At 41.8% G+C, this 22716-nt stretch overlaps 8 protein-coding genes across 8 annotated transcripts; 4 read left to right on the forward strand and 4 right to left on the reverse strand.

Moving 5' to 3' along the window:
- Positions 1-3508: 3508 nt before the first annotated feature.
- Positions 3509-6379, forward strand: ATC70_010454 (uncharacterized protein; the record flags this gene model as incomplete). The annotated part of the gene is made up of 4 exons (XM_064829668.1): positions 3509-3770; positions 3891-4018; positions 4107-4890; positions 4956-6379. 4 exons carry the CDS (start codon positions 3509-3511, stop codon positions 6377-6379), a joined length of 2598 nt encoding a protein of 865 aa, XP_064682170.1.
- Positions 6380-6466: 87 nt separating this feature from the next.
- Positions 6467-8332, reverse strand: ATC70_010455 (uncharacterized protein; the record flags this gene model as incomplete). The annotated part of the gene is made up of 2 exons (XM_064829669.1): positions 6467-7872; positions 7939-8332. The coding sequence occupies 2 exons, from the start codon at positions 8330-8332 to the stop codon at positions 6467-6469; spliced, it is 1800 nt and encodes a 599-aa protein (XP_064682171.1).
- Positions 8333-8929: 597 nt separating this feature from the next.
- Positions 8930-10555, reverse strand: ATC70_010456 (uncharacterized protein; the record flags this gene model as incomplete). The annotated part of the gene is made up of 3 exons (XM_064829670.1): positions 8930-9120; positions 9174-9435; positions 9509-10555. The coding sequence occupies 3 exons, from the start codon at positions 10553-10555 to the stop codon at positions 8930-8932; spliced, it is 1500 nt and encodes a 499-aa protein (XP_064682172.1).
- Positions 10556-10849: 294 nt separating this feature from the next.
- Positions 10850-11444, forward strand: ATC70_010457 (uncharacterized protein; the record flags this gene model as incomplete). Its single annotated transcript, XM_064829671.1, has 3 exons — positions 10850-10883; positions 10948-11001; positions 11197-11444. The coding sequence occupies 3 exons, from the start codon at positions 10850-10852 to the stop codon at positions 11442-11444; spliced, it is 336 nt and encodes a 111-aa protein (XP_064682173.1).
- A 394-nt stretch (positions 11445-11838) lies between these two features.
- On the forward strand, positions 11839-12093 carry ATC70_010458 (uncharacterized protein; the record flags this gene model as incomplete). Its single annotated transcript, XM_064829672.1, has 1 exon — positions 11839-12093. One exon carries the CDS (start codon positions 11839-11841, stop codon positions 12091-12093), a length of 255 nt encoding a protein of 84 aa, XP_064682174.1.
- A 278-nt stretch (positions 12094-12371) lies between these two features.
- Positions 12372-15309, forward strand: ATC70_010459 (uncharacterized protein; the record flags this gene model as incomplete). Its single annotated transcript, XM_064829673.1, has 6 exons — positions 12372-12473; positions 12545-12694; positions 12753-13085; positions 13155-13879; positions 13938-14832; positions 14890-15309. 6 exons carry the CDS (start codon positions 12372-12374, stop codon positions 15307-15309), a joined length of 2625 nt encoding a protein of 874 aa, XP_064682175.1.
- Positions 15310-15447: 138 nt separating this feature from the next.
- On the reverse strand, positions 15448-16941 carry ATC70_010460 (uncharacterized protein; the record flags this gene model as incomplete). The annotated part of the gene is made up of 1 exon (XM_064829674.1): positions 15448-16941. One exon carries the CDS (start codon positions 16939-16941, stop codon positions 15448-15450), a length of 1494 nt encoding a protein of 497 aa, XP_064682176.1.
- Positions 16942-17487: 546 nt separating this feature from the next.
- ATC70_010461 (uncharacterized protein) lies at positions 17488-18585 on the reverse strand (the record flags this gene model as incomplete). The annotated part of the gene is made up of 1 exon (XM_064829675.1): positions 17488-18585. The coding sequence occupies one exon, from the start codon at positions 18583-18585 to the stop codon at positions 17488-17490; it is 1098 nt and encodes a 365-aa protein (XP_064682177.1).
- Positions 18586-22716: the final 4131 nt, after the last annotated feature.

A 22716-nucleotide genomic window follows, 5' to 3' on the forward strand; every position in this document is an offset into this window, starting at 1 on the left:
GAGTTTTTATAGTCAAATTTGGCAAAAACGTTTAAAAGATGTTAGATCAAGACAAGTTTGAACACGAAAATACTCACTGCACAAATTCATATTAAATTACCGCAATTAAGGCTGCCGCGGCAGAAGACTGAGGCCAAATCTACTGGCCGTGACGTCGGATAGGGCGCCCTCTCATTCTTCCATATCACCTTTTTTTTCCCTTTTTTGCAAAACGCGTTTAATATCGAACCATGGTGGTTTTGGAAACTCTTTGATTGATAATAACACTCTATCTACTGATAACACTGTCGTGCACTGATAGAAGTACTTTATACTGCTTCTTTAAAGTGGAATATATTAGGTACCATTCGATAACGAGCACTGAAAGGCGTAGAATTAACACTAACTGAATTTGTTTATTAGGTTTTGATGATTCTTTTTGTCTGTTTGATGTAGGTGCTGCTACCAGTACTTCTCTGCTATCTTTGTTGTCTGCTTCTTTGGTGTATCATGTCTGGTGGTTGCTTCTTTAGCCTTTGTCCGGTCTCTGGTGTTGTTCATTCTTTGGTTTTTCTATGGTGCTGGTATTGCTGCTGCTGCTAATCTGGTCTTTCCTGGTCTACTGTATTTGCTGCATGCTCGTTCTCTGGTCTATCTCTGGTGATAAGTGGTAAGTAACTTCTTTGGTCTTTGTTTGCTCTCTGCTAATGGCGTTCGTTCTTTAGTTTGTCTATGGTACTGGTGTTGCTGCTGCTAATCTGGTCTTTTCTGGTCTACTATATTTGGTGCATGCTCGTTCTCTGGTCTGTCTCCGGTGATTGCTTATACTCTTCTGGTCTATCTGTGGCTGTGATAAGTGGTAAGTATCTTCTTTCTTCTGGTCGCAATGATATAAAACTTCTTTGAACGCTTATATTATTGCTTCCTTTCTCGTGAGAATGCATTCATGATGCTTGCCTTGTTGCGCTTTTTTCTTTTTGTTTTTCTTTTGTTGGTAGTGTTTCCTCTGTAGCTTTACATGAAACAATACTAGTCATTATGTTGTATCGCAAACTTATAATACCACTGTTGCTTTTGCAGTTGTGCGTATTTGTGTCATCATGTTGCTTTACATCCGACTATTACTACCATGCGCGTTGCTCATGTATGCATTTTTCTTGCAACAGCAACGAGCTTTTTTTTTTGAACATCTTTGATGTTGTGTTTGTTATGCTTTTCTTTGACCCACTTTGTGTGAGTGTCTCTTTTTTTGCCTACATACTACTATACTCGTATAGTATTATATTCTTTTCTTTTTTTCTTTTATTATTATTATGTTTCTTTTGAAGCATATCTTTTTTACGTTGTGTGGATGTGCCTATCCCTGAAGCTCAACAAGACTTTATCCGAGGCTAGGAGGTAGATAGGCCGCCTCCACTTGGTTATCGCTACTTACTTTAGTGATGATTGAGGGTCTCAATGCCTGAATTTAAAGCTAGGTGGTGTAAGTAAGGCATGCTCTAGCACCTGGGGGAAGTTTGATGATAGCAGTGGCTATATTGCTATTATAGCGGCGCTTAAAATTTTGCCTCACATCAAAACAGGGGGAAACCCTCGCAAAATTTTTTTTAGGTCAGCGGAGTTTTCAAGCAATCTGATTGGCTAAGAGGTTGGAACAACGAAGGGTTACAACTAGTTGATTTCCTATTGACCTGCCATGTATTATAATTTTGTGTTTGTAATAAAAGAATATCCAAACAGTTACAATATAAGTTTTTTCTTTATTCTAATAGATAGTATAATAAGCTGTAATCACTGGATCTGGCATTGATTACATAGCTTCATACGAGGGGTGTTTATTGTATTTATTATGTGAGGAAAGTTATTTTACATAGATACAACAGTAGTATAATACTAGGTATACCTGGAAAACCTGGTACCAGATGCCCTGCCAAACTTGCATTGTTGTTTATCAGTAATTTCCAACATGTTCCAATTTAATCTGTTGCTGTTTCTTATCTCATCATATCAAAGATTATGGATGTACAAAAGTGTTTAACGTTTCAAGGTTTGAGCCATTTAAAATAAGATTTTCGAATATTGATGCCAGAGTTTTGAAAGTAGTATGTTTCTACAGCAAAATTTTGCGAGAAGAAGGATGGAGTAATTGAATTGCAGGTTAGAGAATTTTTAACATAAGCGAATTTTGAGTAATGAGCTACCGGTACATACATAAAAATCTCTTAATTACCAGTGATTGCGAGTAATAGATTGGCAGATACTGTGTTACAAAATGTTGAACTGAAAAATTATGATGGACTATTAGCAAAAGCTGTCTCCACATGAAGAGTTTCTGATATATTCGGATTGCTACTACTACTCCTGTTACTTTAACGTTCTGCCCCTCATTACTACTGCAACAAGACAAATTGGAGATGTGATCGTTCATCAATAGTGAAACACGTAGTGCTCCCAAGAGTCTGGCTATATCTGCGTTTAGCCAGCATCTTGTATCTGTAATTGCGCTTATAGTAAGTTTCCCAAAATGAGCGTCGAGCAAGCATTCAACTCATCAGTTGATATTGACCATTAGAGAATAGTAGCATAGCTAAAGCGGCTTCGTCTGTTTTCTGGCAGAAGAGCGAATGGAAGAGCTGTAAAATCTATCAACGTGAGCAAGCAATGGAGAACTTGACTAAAGCCCATGTATCAGAATCTGTTACTATTACCTGGAAGAAACTTTAATTCAAAGAATAGCCAAAATCTCTTGTTCCCAAAATGAACTGCCCTCATCTTCAAGTGGTTTGCTGTCTGGGAGCTACATACCATTTTGGTTCCTTTTGTCCCTGATTTTACAAAGAAGAAACTGCAGTTGCAGCTTTTGGATTGAACTCAATAGCAAATTTTATATGGTTGTTTCAGTTACACCTTGGCTCTTTTGTTGCTTGATACATGAATCGGGTGGACCTCTTTTATATTTTTTACCAAGTTAATAGACTTGAGCACATTTTCAAACGTAAAATATCTGATGGTTTTTGCTGCGCATTCATTTCAAATCTAGAAGCCATTGATATTGGCACACTTGGTCCATGTGCCATGTGTGTGCGCCTCTATTAAATGTTTATTATTATTTGTTCGGTGCATGCGCATGATGTACGAATATTCAGCCACAGGGAAACACTGCTCAAGCCTTTGTTACTCTATGCACTGATTTAATTTCAACTACTTTATGCTTCATCTGATAAGAATGTAGATCGATAAAAGCATTTAGACAATAAGTACAGCATTTCTCATTGATGTCTATCTGGCAGTAGCAATCAAGGAATGGAAAGCTTTCAACAACCGCAAATTGTATAACATTTAAATGGTATGACAGAGTAGACAACATTGTATCCATGATTCATATAAAGGGTAATGCGATTATGTGGCTTTGAAAGTGCACAGATGATGAAAGAAGGTTTATTATTAGAGCTAGGACTCTTTCTTTCTCTTTTGTCCACTTTCTTTACTAAACTATTACACTCCTGATTGTCTTGTTCTGCATACACACATGGTAGATATGAGATTCATATCAGATCATCTGAATCTCCTTGTGTTCGGCTTGATCCTCTGTACCGCAATTCCTCATCGACATGCACAGACATTAGACCATGTATGGTTTCCACCCGCCAACTTTACCAACTGTTATCAGCAAGGTGAATTCAATGTGTCGGCCGTTACTCGATATTTCAATGTCAAGACATCCAGTTACCATCTCAATTTCACTAGCACATCCAATGTCATTGTGAATAATTTAAATCAGCAGGGATCAAGTACGTAGCTAATTGTTACAGGGAACTAAAACGATGGAGCCATCTCCCCCCCCCCCCTCCCTTCCTCCCTTCCGAATGAAATATTAATCTATATTTATTGCCCATTTATGATAAATTTAGCATCATCTGCTTCTATGTTTGAATTAAGGTTTGGATTTCAAACACTTCAAGCACCAGCCCAACAATTCTGCCCTGATACATCCACAGGCTGTCCTATCCAGCCCAACAAAAACTTTAGCATTCAAAGGGTAATTATCATGTACACACCAAAACACAATGGACCCCAACTTATTAGCTATGATTGCAACTTGATTTGACTCCAAATTCTATTTATAGTCGTTTAACCTTTCTGATATTCCTCTATACCCATTGGCCGACATCACAGCACAATACTCAGCTATCGACGCAGACTCCAAACATCTTGTTTGCATCAGACTTGCTCCTGTTGGCTACCAACATCCCACATGGCAAAAGATCTTTACATTCTTACCTGTTGGGTTGACATTTGCTGCTGCTGTTCTGTCATTGATAGCTTCATTCACCATCTTTCACCAAGGAGGAGAGCATGATGTGTTTCTATTGAGCTCCAATTATGCCATGTTGCCTGGCGTGTTGCGATTAAAGACACCTGGTTTTTTCGATCTGGTATTTTACGCCCAATTCATTGTCATTGCAGGTCAATTCAACATTGATTATCCTCGTTTTCATGCTTTATTCACGTCCAATTTCTCCTGGAGCTTTCTACTATTTGAGTCGAGATGGCTAGACAATATCATCCACAGCATATTTCAGTCTTCATCATCGCCTATTCAAGACATGGCAACTATTCCAAGATACAGCATCTATAAAAGACAGTTGGCTGATGCAGCTACAAATACAACAGCACATGAGACCAACAACGGTGTGGATGTGTCTGGTACAGGCATGCTAGATTTTGCAACTGCATCTGGCATTGACATCAATGCGCTTTTCTTTACGTTTCTCGTCTACACACTTACTATCATTGCATCCTGCGCACTGCTATGCTTCATCACATGGGCCGTGCTATACACCGCTGGTAAGCTTCAAAAGCGAGAGAGGCTGATCGTCATGTCACAAAAGATGTGGGATTTCTCAGTAGGTATGTTGTAACCATGGAGACATACTGACCTTGATGTTTGTAGCGTAACACTTGTATTCATGCAGGCATTCTTGTCCGTATTGTCAGCTTGCTCTACCTGCCGATTCTGACCATATCCTTCTATCAATTGATGATCCCGTCTTACTGGTACATTACACTCTCTGCTGCCATATTTCTGGTGGCGCCCTTCTTGTTGTATGGACTCATCAGCATCAAATTACTGCAAATTCGACCTGCATCGTTCATTTACACCGAGTTGAAACTGCTGCTACGATTTGGATCGCTGTACAATCAATTCACGGACGATACATTTCACTTTTACCTCGCTATCATTGTCTACAAATCCTTGACGGCAGCCATGATTGGGTTATTTCAAACTAGCGGACTGGCTCAATTGATACTTGTCATTATCGCAGAAATCGCATTGACATTGGGGTTGTATTTCAAGCAGCCGTACGCAGATAGTCAAGTCAACATGTTTCATGTCGTCTTTGGATGCATCAAGACGGCTGTATTGCTGCTGAATATAGGCTATCTTCCAAGCGTCCAGGCAACTACCATGTCAAAGCAATACGTAGGCTATGTCCAGATGGCCATTCACTGTTTAGCCTTCTTTCTATTCATGCTGTTTTTGATCAAGGATATTATCATCATTGCAACAGGTCTTGGAGACGATGAATTGGATGAATCAGGCAGACCTCCAGCGCGCATGGTCATGTGGAGAAAGCGAAAGAGAAGCAACAGACCGCCCATTGCCTCTTATTTGGGCAGTAGTTCTGCTGATTTGATGACCATGTCCTCTAGATCCAGATCTCAAAGTGCTAGTTTCTACATGAATGGCGGCGATTCTTCAAATCAGCTGCGAAATTCCAACCGACTCACTATGAACTCTCCGACGCTCGAAATGCTTGCCAACTATTACAGCGGCACCAACAATCCCAGTAGTAGCAACAATACGTCCAACATGAATGTAGCTGTACTCAAGCCTGACGAAATTAAGCGCCAGAGCAACCCTATTCTGGCATCTGCGTCCATTCTACCAACAGTAGCTGTCGATGACAGTACACTCCCTCCTCCTCCTCCTCCTCCTCCTCCGGCTATTAGAGACTATCACAATCGCTCTAGAGCAGGATCTTCATCATCGAATACGATACCAGTTATTATACCACCACCTGTGATTAATACCTACCGAGCTCAAACACACATCAGTACAGGCGAGGACGATTACATCAGCCATCGAGTGACACACTACAAAATCGACGACGACATTGTTCCTAGCTCTGAACCGCTCATGGCTTCCATCAATGACGCTTTGCAGAAGCAAAGCCAACAATCTACTACAGAAACTCATACACATAAACCTCCCCCACCCCCTTTACCAAAACATCAAATCAAGCCACTGCCCAAAAACGATTCCAACATATCTTCCATATACTCCCCTCCTCATCAGGCGTCACCCACGAGTGTAGTCATACAAGATGAGATATAGAACTGTACATCTATCCCCTCCTAAAAATGTAAATACCTTTTTAATAAACTACTTTTCTAATGCCTCTATTCACTGTTTATTGTGTAATCAATGGACTATTGTCACTGTAAACAACTTGTTGCGAACATCTTGTGTTTCTTCATCCATATCAAACTTTTTTGGCTGCACCTTTTTATCCATGCTTTCAATGACTGAAATGACGGCAGGTGCTTCCAACATGGGGCTCCTTTTCTTTGGCATCACAATCTCCAGCTTTGAAGTCGAGTAGTATTGGCGTGTTTGAGGCGTGATGGGCGACGACATGGGACTCGAGTTTCCTGCCTCTTCATCATCAGATTCCACACGCACCAAACGAAACTGGAGGCCGCTTTCTTCCAAACCCCATCCAGGATGGCGAGGAGAAATGAGAAACATAATCTCCATTAGTCTGCCCACGTATTTACACACAGATACACCATACTTGCCGATCATGGCCTCGATTGCGTTAAACACGGGGTCAGGCACATCGCCTCCCTGACGGTATGCGAGAATCAACGCCAAGATGGCTCTCTCAGAATGAAGCAGACCGGGTATATTTGCCAATGGACCACTGGCCAAAGGCATATGGAAAGCCACAAATGCACGTGTTTCTTTAGGATAATGTGTAGTCAGGTTGGCAAGGTGAACAGCAGCCGGTACCAGGCGATGAAGTTGAAGTGGGTGATCAGGAGCCAGATACAGTGGTGGGATGGCATTGTTTAATGCACGCAGCACAGTGTCAAATTCATCTGGAGACAACGCATGAGGTAATGGTGACACATAGGATTTAACGCCTTCCAAAAGAGGGTCCTTGATCTGCTCGGTGTAAGGCAGCATATGGTAGCAGATGCCTTGACGAGCGCCACCTTCGCTAAAGTAGATTTCTTTGATACGAATGACTTTCATGATAGCAGATACTAAAAAGCATGTTGCTGGAAGCATGCGGGTTCTTCGTTTGGAGATGCGGAACACTTTGAGCTCACTCACCAGTTCTTCGGGATCACGATCTTTGTATTTATCCACCAGGTCCGCCAATTGCTCGCCTGTGATACTGTAGCCACTGATGATGGGGATAGGATAGGAACCCTTTTTCAGCTTACCATCTTTGGATTTGGTGATGGCCATCGAGAGATAGCCCAATGCTCTGAATCCACCACCACTCATGTACAGTGTGTATCCATCATGGTCTCTGAGGTGATATGGGATGTTGGTCGTTATTTTTGCCTTGGCTACCTGATCCACAATCTCACTGTAGAGGTCGTCTTTCTCCTGTTGATCCACACAAGCAGATAAGCGCTTTCTCATGATTGCAGCTCCATAAGGCAGTGACACAGGGCTTGCAGACGTCTTGAGTCGCTTTTTAGGCCTTTCCGAATCTTCTGATAAAGGAGAAGAGCCTCTTGATGTCACGTAGCTCAATTCTACTGAACCACCACCCAAATCCATCGTGAGTCCATCCACTCTGTAGAATGAGCCTGATGAAGAAAACAAGAGATGGATTCAATCTTCTTGTTACACATACATTGGAAATTGATGCTTACCAACAATGCCCATGGATGAAATCATGGCTTCTTGCTCCTTGGATAAAATATTGACCGACCATCCAGTAGCTTCTTTGATCCTGTTTAGAAACTCGGTCGAGTTGGTTGCAATGCGAGTGGCTTCTGTGGCAATGACTTTGACATTGGTTGGATCCACATCTTCATGTCGGCAAATCGTCTTGAAACGCAAGAAACTAGTAATCACTTGGTCTATTGTCTCGGTAGGAATGTAATGCTCATCTCCCTGTGCCTCCAGCAGTGAAATGGGAGCTCTCTCTTCGTACGCAACTGGTAAATGTCTTGCAAGTGCTGTCACTATGCCGAACCGAATGCCATTGGAGCCCATATCGACGACACCAAAGGGTGCTTTGATGGTTGTGTCTAGTACAGTCATTTTTTTTGGGGGGGCAAGTGGAGGGAGTAGTGAGAAAAGGAAAAGAAGTAAACAGGGTATTTGACAATTTATAGTGTGATACAGGGAGAAAAGAGGGCTTTTTATATTAAATTTTTTCAAGCACTGGATTCATGATATGCGGAGAAGCTGAAATTCCAGTCTCAATTCATCCCTCTCATGCGTTTGCAATCAATTGCACTCTACTAATGAACTGCAGTTGATGTTATATAGGCTTCTAAACATGTGAACTAGATCTAATTAATAGATATGTATGCTTTAAATGAAGATTCACCCAAGTCCTGAACAGATAATACATATACATCACGGCTAAGTTTCTGGTTTAATTGACGGCTCCTAAATGAAGCATTCGCAAACGTGCTGCTTCCCATGGCTCTCATGGCTAATTGATCTTTTCGTCATGTAGAATTCGTACGGACGAAAAAAGAAAGACGTAATATGGAATCCATGAAATCGGTTCGCATTGCTTATATCCAATCATCTAAGCATCGTGCCAAAAATGAGTCGCACAGACACTTGTTACTCGAGCAGTAAGAAAAGAGGTTTATATGTACAAGATGCACATGGTGCTGTTGTTTGTTACTGTTTGTATGTAGCGCTCATCAATGAGGGTATGACCTCTTCATTGGATGTAGCCTTGACAAGCGCCAAATGCTGAGGTGTAATGTAATTCTTCAATTCACAATCTGCGAATTTGATGGAAACCTCGTCATCCAACTCTAACCACAAGTAATCTACATACGACAGAACAAAAAAGTCGATTTGGCAGGCTATCATAAAAAGAAACGTGAGTCCGTGGCATTTGCTCTCCAATAGGGCTTACATTCAAAAGACCAGCTATCATCATCGACGCGCACACAGCCATTGTGCTTGATTCCGTATCCTAAATCTACACCATCCAATTTAGATATATATAGCTTTTGTCCGTAAGGAAGATCATTCGCAGCGACACTAATATATGGCACTAAATTTTGAGCTCCAGACCCTAGACCAAACACGTTATGCTCGCGTCCACGGCCACCCACTTTGATAAAGTTGTCTGTAGTATTATCAATGTTGATCAAGTCGCCATTTTCCAATAAGCACTATAGCACAGCGCAACCAGACGCGCGTTATAAGCAATACACATTATACATTCACTCAACGCAACACACTTACTGTGCCCTCCATTTTGCATTTATCGTACATTTGAACCGCAACTTCACCTAAAGGTTGGTTGTGTTCATCATTCAATTTTACCTTTTCATTGCCGCCCAAAAACACGCGCTTGCCGTTGTTTGTTTCATCCCATTCATTCTCTTTAGGAATCCAGTACTGCGAGAAGGGTACCTTTCTGTTCTTTCGATAGCATGATTTCATACGTTTTTCAGCTGCATCTTCATAAGACAAGGTCACTGTAGCTGTCTCCGTAATAGATTTGGTCACTGTAGCTGTTACCGTCGTAACGCTGGCTGCTGCATTGGGTGCTGCTACTGTGGCCTTGTTGTTTGCTTGAGCACCAATACCAATAGCAGCAGCAGCAATATCAGCAGCAGCAGGAGGAGGAGGAGGAGTAGGAGGAGATGCTGGTGCTGGTGCTGGTGGAGGGGGGGCTTCGCTGTCAGCAGGTGGAGGAATGGGATTTGGATTGTTTGGTAGAATGGTAGCTTGATCCATGCTTGTTTTGGGAGAAATTTGAGCATCTGCCTTTATATCGACCGTTGCTAATACAGAAGTATCGCTCTGTGGTGGGTTTGCCTGTTCAGGAGACGTGTCTGATGCGGATGATGATGACATTGGCGAGATGTTGGAAGCAGATGCAGCCTTGATTTGGTTCGCACTACTCTCGCTGGTAGACGTGCTCTGGCTAGCAGCATCGGTAAATGCCGTAGTCAGACTAACGATTGCTTGTGCTGCTGCGTGGATTGGCTGCTCCACGTGGCTTACTGTAGCAGTGGGCTCCATACTGTTGATGGCAGTACTAGCATTTGCATTTGGAGGAATGTAAGTAAATGATTTGAATGATTCAAACGGCAAACTACTGTCAATATGGGAAAGTGGTACTACGACAACTGATTCTTGACTACTTGCCATTTCTTGATCCGGTAACTGGCCATCATGACTCCCAGTGACAGAAGCAATGGCCGGCATGCGTTGCTCATGTTGTTGCTGCTGACAGCCCACATGAGCCATGTATAGACAGAGCGTCAATACAATGTATTTCATGATGAATTCCAAAGAAAAATGGAGATTTCATGCAACATTCCCAGTGTATGTATACATATGTATACATGATCCATCATGTATTCAACGAAATATGAGACTTTCAGACAATCGCCAGTCTTCGGAAGTTAAACCAGCAATGACACTAAACTTGCCAAATGCTTTGATGTTTCGGGTCTACCGTACCTTCCCACTGAAGTCCGGGATAGAAAGAATAATACCAAATGCACTATCAATATCCCTTTTTCTTCTCTTTTAAATACATCCATCCATCCGTTTTTTAAGCAGATATATAACATGGCTGATCTCGAAGACCTCAACAAGCCCTTTGGTATGATTTTTATAATGTATCACATACATCCAACATATCGCTAAAGAGTAGAGTGGAATTATAGACCCTTTTGCCGACGTCGAAGAAGAGCAAGGTGTTACTCAAACCAACTACCTTCGTGAGTAAAATGACAAGGAGAGATATATTGAAGGTGATCGACTCATCAGTGTCTTTTTATTCCTATATCACTCACAAATACATACAAACACATTGACACCATACAACTCTACACAACAACAACTACGACAATTACAACATCTAATCGTCATCCTACTCGTTTCCATACCACTACACTATGACTAATACCAATTAGATCTCCGTATTCAACAACGTAATGGCAGAAAGACCTTGACCACCCTCCAAGGGTTGCCCAAAGAAATTGACAGCAAACGTTTATTGAAGGCAGTAAAGAAGGCATTCGCCTGTAACGGTACAGTCGTTGAAGACGAGGAGCACGGTGAAATTATCCAAATGCAAGGTGATCAACGTGTCAAGATGGCTGAATTCTTAGTAAACGAAGGTATCGCTAAGAAGGCTGAAATCAAGGTTCACGGTTTCTAAGCTTTCTCTCAACAACAATACGCACACAACCCAATTTTATACTACACGCCTTATATACAATGTCGACAAGGGATGAATCACCTTTTTTTTTTTTTTTTTCATCATTATAAAAAAAGAAAGAATACACTTTTTTGTTTTAAGCATTTGGAAATGTGAGGGTGTTTCCTTCTTCCTCCCTCTCCTCTCCTCTCCTCCCTTCTTCCCTTGTTTCTTTCCCGTTTATTAAATTTGTTTGTACATCTAACACTTTCATCCACACGCAATCTAACTACTCTTTTTTTTTTTTCCGCATAAAAAAACCCCCAATAAAAAAACCCACAAATACGTAACGCACATCCAGTCTGATTTTCATTGTTTGCTCTGCTTTGGTCTCTTCAACATGTCTTGACGTTAAATGAGGAACGATGATCCACGAGAAGCCATTGGTCACAAGCAAAGCATCATCAAACACACCAAGCAAAAGCTGTTTCAACTCATTGTGGATTCCTACCGTCTGGAGCATCGAATCAGTGCTAAACATGGTATACTACAGCACAAGAGCATCCCATTTTATCAAGTAAAGCAGCACAAAGAGGACAATCGCACGGCTCGTCATCGGGTGAATCAAGCGGAAGAGACCATCATGAATAGCATTGACGAGATGAAATGATTAGATCAAGAAATCAGGCATTTGAGAGGCAGGAATACACCGTCCTGTTGATGATCACATCTCTTGAGCGTCTATGCCGATACCAGCCTGGACTCACACATTCTGTCAAGTACAAATAAATAATAATGATGAGAGATGTGTGAGAGACATGTCGAATGACAAGACAGGCTGTGGCTTTTTGTCCCTCCTTTAAAATGTAAAAATCAAAAAAAAGGTTGATTTTACGTAGTCGATACCTTTTTTTTTCTCTTTCCTCACCTCAATTTCTTGCTCCATCCATGTCGACTGAAAGTGTGTCCAGTGAGCATGGCTCTCCTTCCTCCTTGTTCTCTGAGCCTACCACCCGAGACGGTTCTCTTGGCTCTGAAACTCCAAAATCTGTAAGTGAGAAGAGCGCCTTGATCATGTGAAAATGTGTGTGTGTGTGTACCTAAACCTTCTCTTCGTATAGGCTACTACAGCTCAAACATCTCCCTTGTCGAGCGATGGAGAGGAGGTCAAGCAAGCCTTGGAAGCTGGCTTAACTGAATCCATCATCAATGAAGAGTTGGCCATGGAAAAGCAATCCGAGCAAGAAAAGGAGGAGCTGATGAAAGCTGAGGTTTGTTGTTACTATGTGGATAGTGAGCGTTCATCTCATCTCTCAATTTGATTGTTAGGCACAAGCTCAGTTTGATAAAACAATCAAGGCTCAACGTATGAAACGTCTCAAGTTTCTGTTGGAAAGGTCAGGAGCCTACGCAGCCATCTTGAGCACCAAACTAGCCAAGCAGCAAGAGGAGGCTCGCGAGAGAGGAGCCCAATTAGACGCTGCTGTTGTTCCTACAACAGTCGCAGATGCCGCTGAACAGCCCACAAAAACAGCTACAAGACATCTGCCAGCACGTAGAGGTCGTTCCAAGAGAGCTGCTGCTACTGCTGCCAACGCATCTTTAAAGAAGAGAAAATTGACAGATGCTGATTATCAATTGACCGATTACATTGAAGAAGAGGTATAGTTATACATGCCAAATGACAACTATTTACGCAGCATGATTTCATACTCAATTTTATGTGTATAGGATGTCAAAAAGCGGAAGCAGCAAAACGGCAGTGTCAGCAAAGCCATTATTCAGGAACAATCCAATGCTAAAAAGGAGTTGAAGGAAGGCCCCATCACAAAGCCTTCTTTCTCTGCTCGTCAACCCGCTCTGGTGACAGGTGGCGTGTTGCGTGATTATCAATTGGCAGGCGTGGAATGGTTGATTAGTCTGTGGGAGAATGGTTTGAACGGTATTTTAGCGGATGAGATGGGTTTGGGCAAAACACTGCAAACTATCGGTTTCATTGCTCATCTCAAGGCAATGAAAGTCGGTGGTCCTTATCTGATTGCAGCGCCCTTGTCTACTCTGGCGAATTGGGTCATTGAATTCAGGCGATTTGCTCCCTCCATCAACGTCTTACTATACCATGGCACCAAGGAGGAACGTCAACACATGGTGAATCACAAGCTAAAGAAGCTCAAGGAGACTTCGGACGCATTTCCTGTCATTATCACCAGTTATGAGATTGTCATGAATGACCGCAAGGTGCTGCAGAAATACAATTGGAAATACATTGTCATTGATGAGGGCCATCGTCTCAAGAACATGAACTGCAAGTTGATCAGAGAGCTCAAGAGCTATTCTAGCGCGAACCGTCTCTTGTTGTCTGGTACGCCTCTTCAAAACAACCTCTCTGAATTGTGGAGTCTGTTGAATTTTCTGTTGCCTGATATCTTTGATGATCTCGATATGTTTCAGTCTTGGTAAGTTCCTTTTTTACTGCGCGGATGAACGACAGAACTGATTTGTGTAACTGGCTAGGTTTGACTTTTCTGACATCAATGCAAAGGAGGGTCAAGAGCGTATCATGAGGGAAGAAGAGGAGGACAATATCGTGTCTAGTTTACATACCATTCTTCGCCCCTTTTTGCTGCGAAGACTCAAGACCGATGTAGAGAGCTCGCTGCCCAAGAAGAAAGAGTATCTCTTGTACGCTCCTCTCACTCAACCACAAAAGGACCTCTACGATGCTATCATCAAGCGTGATGTCCGTGATTACCTCATCAAAAAGAAGATCGCCGATCCCGAAGACGAAGACGACGACGACGACGAAGCAGCAGAATCCAGCGACAATACCAGAAAGTCGAAAAAGATCAGTATCAACTATAAGGAGAAATCCAACACCGAGTTTTTCAAAAGCCTGGAAAAGGAGCCTGAAGAAGAGGAAGAAATTGATCACAAAGCCATTGCCAGACGCGAAAAGAGGGTGAATGCTGTCAAACAGATCAACAATATGCATTTGCAGAATTTGGTCATGCAACTTCGCAAAGTGTGTAACCATCCCTTCTTATTTGACTGGCCACTGGATCCCAAGACGGATCAACCGCTGATTAGCAACGAATTGGCTGCTCAATCTGGTAAAGTTCTTTTGCTGGATCGCCTCTTGACGGGCTTGTTTGACCGTGGACACAAGGTCTTGGTGTTTTCTCAAATGACAAAGATGTTGAATATCTTGGAAGATTGGGCTACGGATCTAAAGCATTGGCCCGTGTGTCGTCTAGATGGGTCTGTGTCACAAGAAGAGCGTCGTGATCAAATTGCAGAATTCAGCAAGCCCAACTCAAAGATCAAGCTCTTTTTACTTTCTACTCGTGCAGGTGGTTTAGGTATCAATCTGACAGCTGCTGATACCGTGGTAATCTTTGACAGCGATTGGGTAAGTAAAATGCTTCTTGCTATTGTGTGTTTCTTTCCACTGACCTAGTACACGTAGAACCCTCAAATGGATCTGCAAGCACAAGATCGTGTTCATCGTATTGGTCAAACCAAGCCTGTTCTTGTCTATCGTCTCGTTGCAGCCAAGACCGTAGAAGCAAAGATGTTGGAAAGGGCCACTGGTAAGCGTAGACTGGAGAAATTGGTCATCAGCCAAGGCAAGTTCAAATCACCGGTGAACAAGGTGAGAGAAACGACAGTGCGTGAATTGGCTGATATCCTGGCTTCTGCGGATGGAGAACAGATACAGATTGTAGCTGAAGGCGATAAGGTCATCTCGGATGAAGATTTGGACAAGCTGTTGGACCGCAGTCCTTCTGTGTTTGAGTCTACCAACACAAGTGATAATGATCAATTCCAAGAGATTGATCTTGAGCAACAAATGAAAGATCAAGATCCATTTGCTAGTCGTTTATAATTTATAGTTTTTTTTTTTTTTTCCCTCACATCCCCTTCATATTAATATAGTCTTCATTCATGTTGTGTTTTCATTATCAAAATCAAATAAACAGTTGTCTTTTTTATAGTTTCCATATACTACACATATTTACATAATTTACTTGACAGATGTCATCCATTCAATAGATCGCACTTGATTCGATTCTTTGCTTGTGCCAAAGAGCATGATACCAGGAGGCTTCCTTGAGAGCAGAGAATCTGGTACTAGATTAGACCAACCGTCTTGCAATTTTGGGTATGTATTTGCAGCTGTCATGAATTTGACAGCGGGTATGGGTGCTTGGTACTTTTCAGAAGTCCACATGGGATCAAATGCATTGTTGCGCCGTTGTAGAGACCAGATGCGCACACAATGATCGCTTCCAGCGGCCACCAGCAGCTGGTTCTCTGTGTCAATGTCGAATCCCAAGTGGCGACTGCTTGCATTGACATGTCCCTTCAAAGAGTAAAGCGGGCCAGATCTTTTCGATTTCCTCTTTTTGATGGGTTGTCGAGCATCCCATACATCGATGGATCCATCCATGGCAAGTGTCACCAATTCATGTCCTGTCCTCACATTATCTAGCGTTTGAATTTTGTATACGGAGGAGGATTGTGTAAAATCGTGCTGGCTCGCTTTGTCTCTCGGTGTCATTGGGCTTCTCCAATCCACCATGTGAACCTTTCCATTCCGTAATCCAATCCAGCAGTGATCAGGTTGCGACTTGGGAATATGGCATGCAAAGACGGATGATTTCATCTTTCTGGATTGCTTCAGATGAAAGGTATTGTTGAGTTGATAGATCTTCTTGTCGCCGCCCACCACAATGGTGTCATGTTGATCATCTACATCCGAGGACCAAAACAAGTCCTTTGCTTGTGCATATTCTTGTAATGAGAGCGATATACAGTGTCCAGCGTAAGATCCAGGGCATTCGTAAATTCGGCCTTGCTGTCGTATGGATCCATTCTGCATAAACATATGCTGCACTTCTTCCCTATGCAACGGAGGTAGCACGGGAAACGCACGGAACCACAACAATCCTCCAGTTGTGCCGATTACTGATCTGCATGGGTATCCATTCATGTCAAATAACCGATATCCCACATGCATGGATTGAGCATCTGAATTATCCGTCAATTCCTGCCCTACTTTCCACAAACTGAACTGAGGGTCCACTTGATATCCAAAATGCTGTAAACTGCATCGATTTGATATAAACATCTCTCCATAGTCGTCCGCATGATGGGGTGTCATGGCTACAAGCATATTGTTGTAAATGCTGCTGGGTCCATGCAGATGGACACTCGATCTTGTCTTTAATCGAGTCAATAAAAACCGCATTCCACTATCCATACGATCCATGGCACTAAGCGTAGCTCTCTGTCGAAGGAATTGGCTGAAATGAGTGGGTTTCCGATGCTGACTACTGATGTGATTTGCGTTGATACGTTTGGAAGCCAAGGCCAATGCCGCTGCTTGTCTCTCTTCTTCTTCTTCTCGTTTTAATCGTTTGCGAAGTTCAGGCAGGCTATAAGGACCATGGGGTGTGATTTTAAAGTACTTTTTGGTCTTGAGGTCCAGGAAATACCCAGGTATATCAAAAGACATGATAAAGTATGAGAAAAGCAGAAAATAAAAAGAGAAAGAAAAAGTTTTGTGGCAGGCAATTGGGATGTAGAGGCCACTAATGCATTATCCCAAAATGGCAATAGCAATTTGGTCTCTGGTCAAGGGTTGATTAAAGCTTCTGGTGAAGCAACTCTATTCGAGCCAACCTAGTTCTAATAAACAGATTGGATACAAGTTTTATAGCACATTGAAACTGCTGAGAGGCTCAGCTAAATGTCTAAATGTTGTCAACAACTAAATTTGCAGTACGGATGGCATGTCACAGTGTTTCCTCACGTAAAGTGGACCCACCTGTATATAAGCTCCCTGGAGAGCATGATTTACCTCTGGGTCTATCCGTTAAAGCACTTTGATTCATTATCCTCCTGTCACTAGTTACCAAAACCGTTGCGTATGTGTAGATCCGTGTGGTCAGAGATACATTATATAAACGAAAACTTGAACCTTGCGAGTATAATAAATGACAAATTAGTAAAGAGCAGTCTCTTGAATAAGCCAGATTGAGCACATTGTTACCTTGAAAACTCAAGCGTCCGTTAATGCAGCACCGCTGCCGTCCCGTTTCTCGTTTCTGTTGCAGAAAGAGGTGGTCTTGGAGATAATGTCAGTGTTGGATTGACTGGGTTTTGGGTTGAATACAGGCAATGGCTGCCTGAATAAGAGAGTGGAAAGCCCAGAGACAGCGATGGCCAAAGCAGATGTCTTGTCTCTACCTTGAATGGCTCTGTGATTGAGAACGGACACACAGGCAGGATTTAAGCACAGGAATGCACCATGAATGGACCTCGTCTTGGTCTTACCCTCCTTTGCTTTGATGGTTTGTGTGGGATGAGAGGTGGGACCAAAGCAGTACATGCACGTCTGGGATGTCTTGCGTTCGTTGGTAGTATGCACAGTGGTAACAGATGAATGTAAGCGAGGCTTCCATTTTCCACCATACTTCAAATGACCCTTCAAACGAGAGCCGACACAAAGACCACGATCTCCAATGAACATTGTAAGTGACGTTTGGGGACGAATACCAGCACAAAAGGATCTTTCACGTGAAGCGAAACGCGAACGGAAACGCCTGCCAATGTGCTCAACCCTGTTGGAGAGAGAGAGAGTATTCTGCTTCTTTGAGTGATCGAACGCTCGCAATGCTGGGCCATTGCTTCTGTGTGCATCAAGATTTGACATGACATCTTCTACCTCTTTGGCTCTGAACACACTGGACCTCGGCAATTGCTGCTCAATCTCTTGAACCTTCTTTCCTTCTTCTGTTGTTTTCTTGTCTTTCAAAGTGATCTTTCGCTTCCTAAATTGGTCAGAACCAAAGTCGACATCTTCAGCACGCATCTTGTATGGCTCTGGCAGAGGCTCAAATGTTGTTGTCTGACCACGATCATTAGCAGTAGCACTGGCGTCGTCATCATCACCATTGAGATCTCCATCGCATTTAACACTGCCATCACGAAGTTCATCCTTGTCAATAGCATCGCTCGTAATAACTTGATCAACACCATTGCCATCGTTACCAGCAGCAGTACCAGTACTATCAGTCAAATTGCCTTCATCAGCACCGAGATGGGTGAGAGGAGAGAATCTATTACCACTACAAGCTAAGAGCTGCGAGGACTTCATTGAGAGCATCAATGTATATACCACCAATTGAAATTCCACAACGTAGTCAGATACATCATGCAATGCAGTATTTAGCTTCTGCAAAAATGACTCGACAAGATCGGAAGGCACATCCTTTCGTAAAAGGCTCTTGAAAGACACAATACAAGTGCGGTATTCTACATTGTCTGGGGGGAGCTTCAACCATGGATATATCAGAGGGATTATGCGAGATTGAAGACATTGCTGCCTGTGAAGGGGTGCCAGACACAGAAGACATGTCGGATACCATGTCCATGCCAGAGAGGTCGCGGCGAAGGAACGCTACAGAGTCAGAAAGAGTAATAACCGGTGTAGCTGCGATGGATGCACTTTCACCAGTGGATGTAGACATAGAAGCCTGAAGCTGTAAAGATAGCACAATAGCATCGAAATGATTCCTGACGTACTCTTGAAAGTACTGAAAGCTTTGCTTAGTACCAAGGTGTTCAAGATGATTTTTCAATTCATCTTTGGCACATTGACAGATCTTTTCGTCAGTAGCGATGACACCTAGGGGGGAGCCTCTTCACCGAGAGTAATGTCTTCTTGAGTGCATCCAATTTACTAGCCTTGTCAATGATGGGCCTTGCTTTGTTTTCGACGATTTCCCTCATTGATTGAAAAAAGCTATCCATCAATCGCTGCGGCGAGACACCAAATGTCTTGGGCCTTTTGACAACAGACTGATAACTTGATATGGACATGGCATTTGTGGATGTTACAGCTTCATATTCTCTTTTTTTTCCTTTAGTAACGACTCTTCTTTGGGGAGGACGACTGGTTTGAGTGCCAGTAAACGGATCTCTTTGCTCTACTTTTGTTCGCACACTAGACATTTGACATAGAAAAACAACTAGACAAGAAAAATGTGAGCGTTTGTAATGGCACGGCGATTAACCAGATCAATATATACTGTAACAAGAGTAGTGCTTTATAGATTTGGTTATAAATAAGAGCTGTCAAGACACAAAAATATGACGAGAACTAAGAAATGGCTTTAGATAGTGTTGATGCTACGCAGACAAAGAATGTAAATGAACGAGAAAGGATGGAGAGAAGAGAAATACATACTGAGAATGGCTGCAGATGGTACATGTGAGCGTAATGCCTACGGTCCTTTGCTTGTGCTATCTGTTTCTGGTTTTCTGTTGGTATGCATTGGAATCCATCGTAACGTGAGACTCGCGAGCGTTTCTCGCCATTTAAGCTAGATTTGATGATACAAAATTTTGATTACTGATAAAATGTTTGAGTCTTATTAATTACTTAAATAATGGCGGTATAAAGCTGGTCATAAGTAAATACATGACTTGCGTAAGGTCTACAGCGACTTTTTTGAGATATTGTCATTGCAAAAGACACCTTTATTATAGGGAAAGCCTCCCAAGAAAGAAAAAAGTATTTGAGGTAAGCAATTGTCCTTTAGAATCCATGATCCCCATTTGATCAGCAGCGCAACCATCATTGTCATCATCATTGCCATCATCAGAAAGGCATTTGGGTCAGCCAGCAGTAATGCCACCGCCAAAATTGATTCAAACTCAGTTAATTTTTTTCTGTTCAAGATTGGACTTTTTTCGACTTCTTTAGTTTATTTTGTAATATTCGACTATAAAAGCTATGATGATCACCCTACGCTTCCTAATACATTCTTGAAGTACTTTTTAAGGCGCATCCAATGGTACCAAGTAAGATAGATGTTTTGAATAAACTTATTGAATGATTTATGAAAATATGAAAAGAGGTTTCTGGCCAAAAAGTCGAAATTTTACATATCAAAGTCCCACAAAGATGATTTAAAAGGTTGCTTTGGGTCTATAGAAACATTTTGATTCAAGATATACCATAGTAAAAGTCTTCATTTTCGAGGTGAAAACCGCGATCGTTTGATTTTCGATGAAAAAAAATTTTTTTTTTTATTTTTTTTTATGGAGGAAGGCAGGCTACCACTCATATTTATTATATTATTAACATGCTACCAAAAGACTATTCTACCTAAAACGACTAGTCTATAAGTGTGTGCACAAGAGGGACAAGAAGGGCATGACTACTAATTTGAATTGTCACTGGGGTAAAGAGTGTGTTCTCACGAGAAGAGCCCAGGAGATATTTGACTAAGGATAGTACTGTCAGCACTTGATCAGATAGTTATCGCGAGAGAACAAAGATACTCGACCGAAGCCGCAAGCAAGAGAGAGAGAGCAATCAGAACCACACCAATCAACAAAGCAAACGTTCACGTCAGTGAAACCCATCATCCACAGTTGAGAGCAGAAGAGACTCGGTATATGTGATAAATCACATACCCTGGCTACTCCTGACGTTATTCTTCTATGTTGAAAAAACCTTGGTAAGGGAAAAACATAGCGACTATGTACTCTGTCAACTATCGAGATGGGAGAGACCATAATGTGCGCCACTACCGCACAAAACTAGGGAATCACCCCGTTTGACCAAAAATTTCGTTTTTTTTTTTTCGATGAAAACCATGAGGGTTACCTCATGCTTTTTGGTCGATTTTTGGCCATGTTTTTTTTGGCCCAAAAAATTGAGCAAAAGTGTTAAAAAGTTAGTGCTACTTAAGTACAATTGTTTAGCGTATTACGACTGCTTAGGAAGGTCTACATGTCAAGATATGAAGGCTTGAAAGCTGTCAAATTTGGTTATGTTTTGCTTTATAGCTTTTATTTACACGGCATGAAGCGCATCCTTGGTAGCTGAAATCTTCTGGAGGAAGGGCATTTCTGCGGCCAGTGCAATCCTAAGTGAATAAAAGGTATATTGATTTTGGTAAAGCTAATTCATGCACATTTTGATGCGTTATGTTGTTGACAAGCCTATTAATAATGGAATTAAAAAATTGAATTTGCTGCTTGAATACTATGGTTTTGCACCTTCGCTTCGCTGGGGTAAAACCTCCTTATAGGTCAACGTTACCAAATGTTGAATTAGATACCAAGTCTCCCTCCCCAGTGCCAGCTTCGCCAGTGGTTTTTTCGAGCCTTGTACGGTACTCAGTGCTTTAAATTTTTTACGTCTCTGATCTCTGACTGATCATTCCGACATTTTTTTAAATAGTTTTCTGGTAAATATATTAGAGATGATGATGGTTGGCAGATGTCAGACATTATGCTCGCAAGATTCAAGGCATGCTTATATAAAACCGGCGGCGTTTAAAGCTGTTTTTCGCAGAGACGATTTTCGTCGTCAAATCCGACTTGATTTGACATCCCTTAAATGTTTTTGCCAAATTCGACTATATAAGTCGTGAGCTTTGTACCTTGCTTCTTAATACATTCATGGAGAACTATTCAAGCCGCATCTAATGGTGCTAATTACATTCAACTTTTTGAATAAAAATTTCGAGTAAACCTTGAAAATACAAAAAGGCATTTTCTGCCAAAATGTCGAGATTTTACATGTAAAGGTCCTACCAACGCAATGTCTCATGTTGCGTTGAACTGTTAGGATCATTTTGATATAGTATACATCATAGGAAAAAGCATCGTTTTTGGGGGGTGAAAAATGCGATTGTTTGATTTTTGGGAATTATCCCTTGCTACTACTCATGAAAAAACGAAGATTTTCATCGATTTGTCATGACCCAAAAAAAAATTGAGCTAAAACATCAGGAAGTAACTGCTAATTGCATACAATCATTTTGTGCCACTTTGTCGATCCAGAACAGCCTGTACCGCGAGAAATCAGTGCCAGAATATAGCTAAATTTGGCTGTGATATGGTCTCTTGCCGCTATGCAATGACTACCTTGCTATGAAATATGGATGAAATTGCATCAATTTGATAGATAGAGATTTTGGACATCGTTTTTGCTCTTTTTACGGTTTGTAACTGATTTTAGTGGAGACCAACCTGAACAAATACTCTCGATTTTGCTGCAAAGCAGCTTATTCCCCTCCCCTTTCTTGTAAGGTGTGCTCAGTTTCATAGCCTGGTTTCAATATCTACGGACAGCTGCATACTCTTGACTTGCATCTTGATAGAAATACACGTGTTTATTGGAAATCTACAGTTGGTGGAGCCTTGAATGGTACTGAAATGCACCAGAGGCGAACCAAACCAATCTAGTGTAACATAACCATTCTTTAAA

Source organism: Mucor velutinosus, assembly GCF_035048745.1.
Source record: "Mucor velutinosus strain NIH1002 chromosome Unknown tig00001564, whole genome shotgun sequence".
Taxonomy (NCBI): domain Eukaryota; kingdom Fungi; phylum Mucoromycota; class Mucoromycetes; order Mucorales; family Mucoraceae; genus Mucor; species Mucor velutinosus.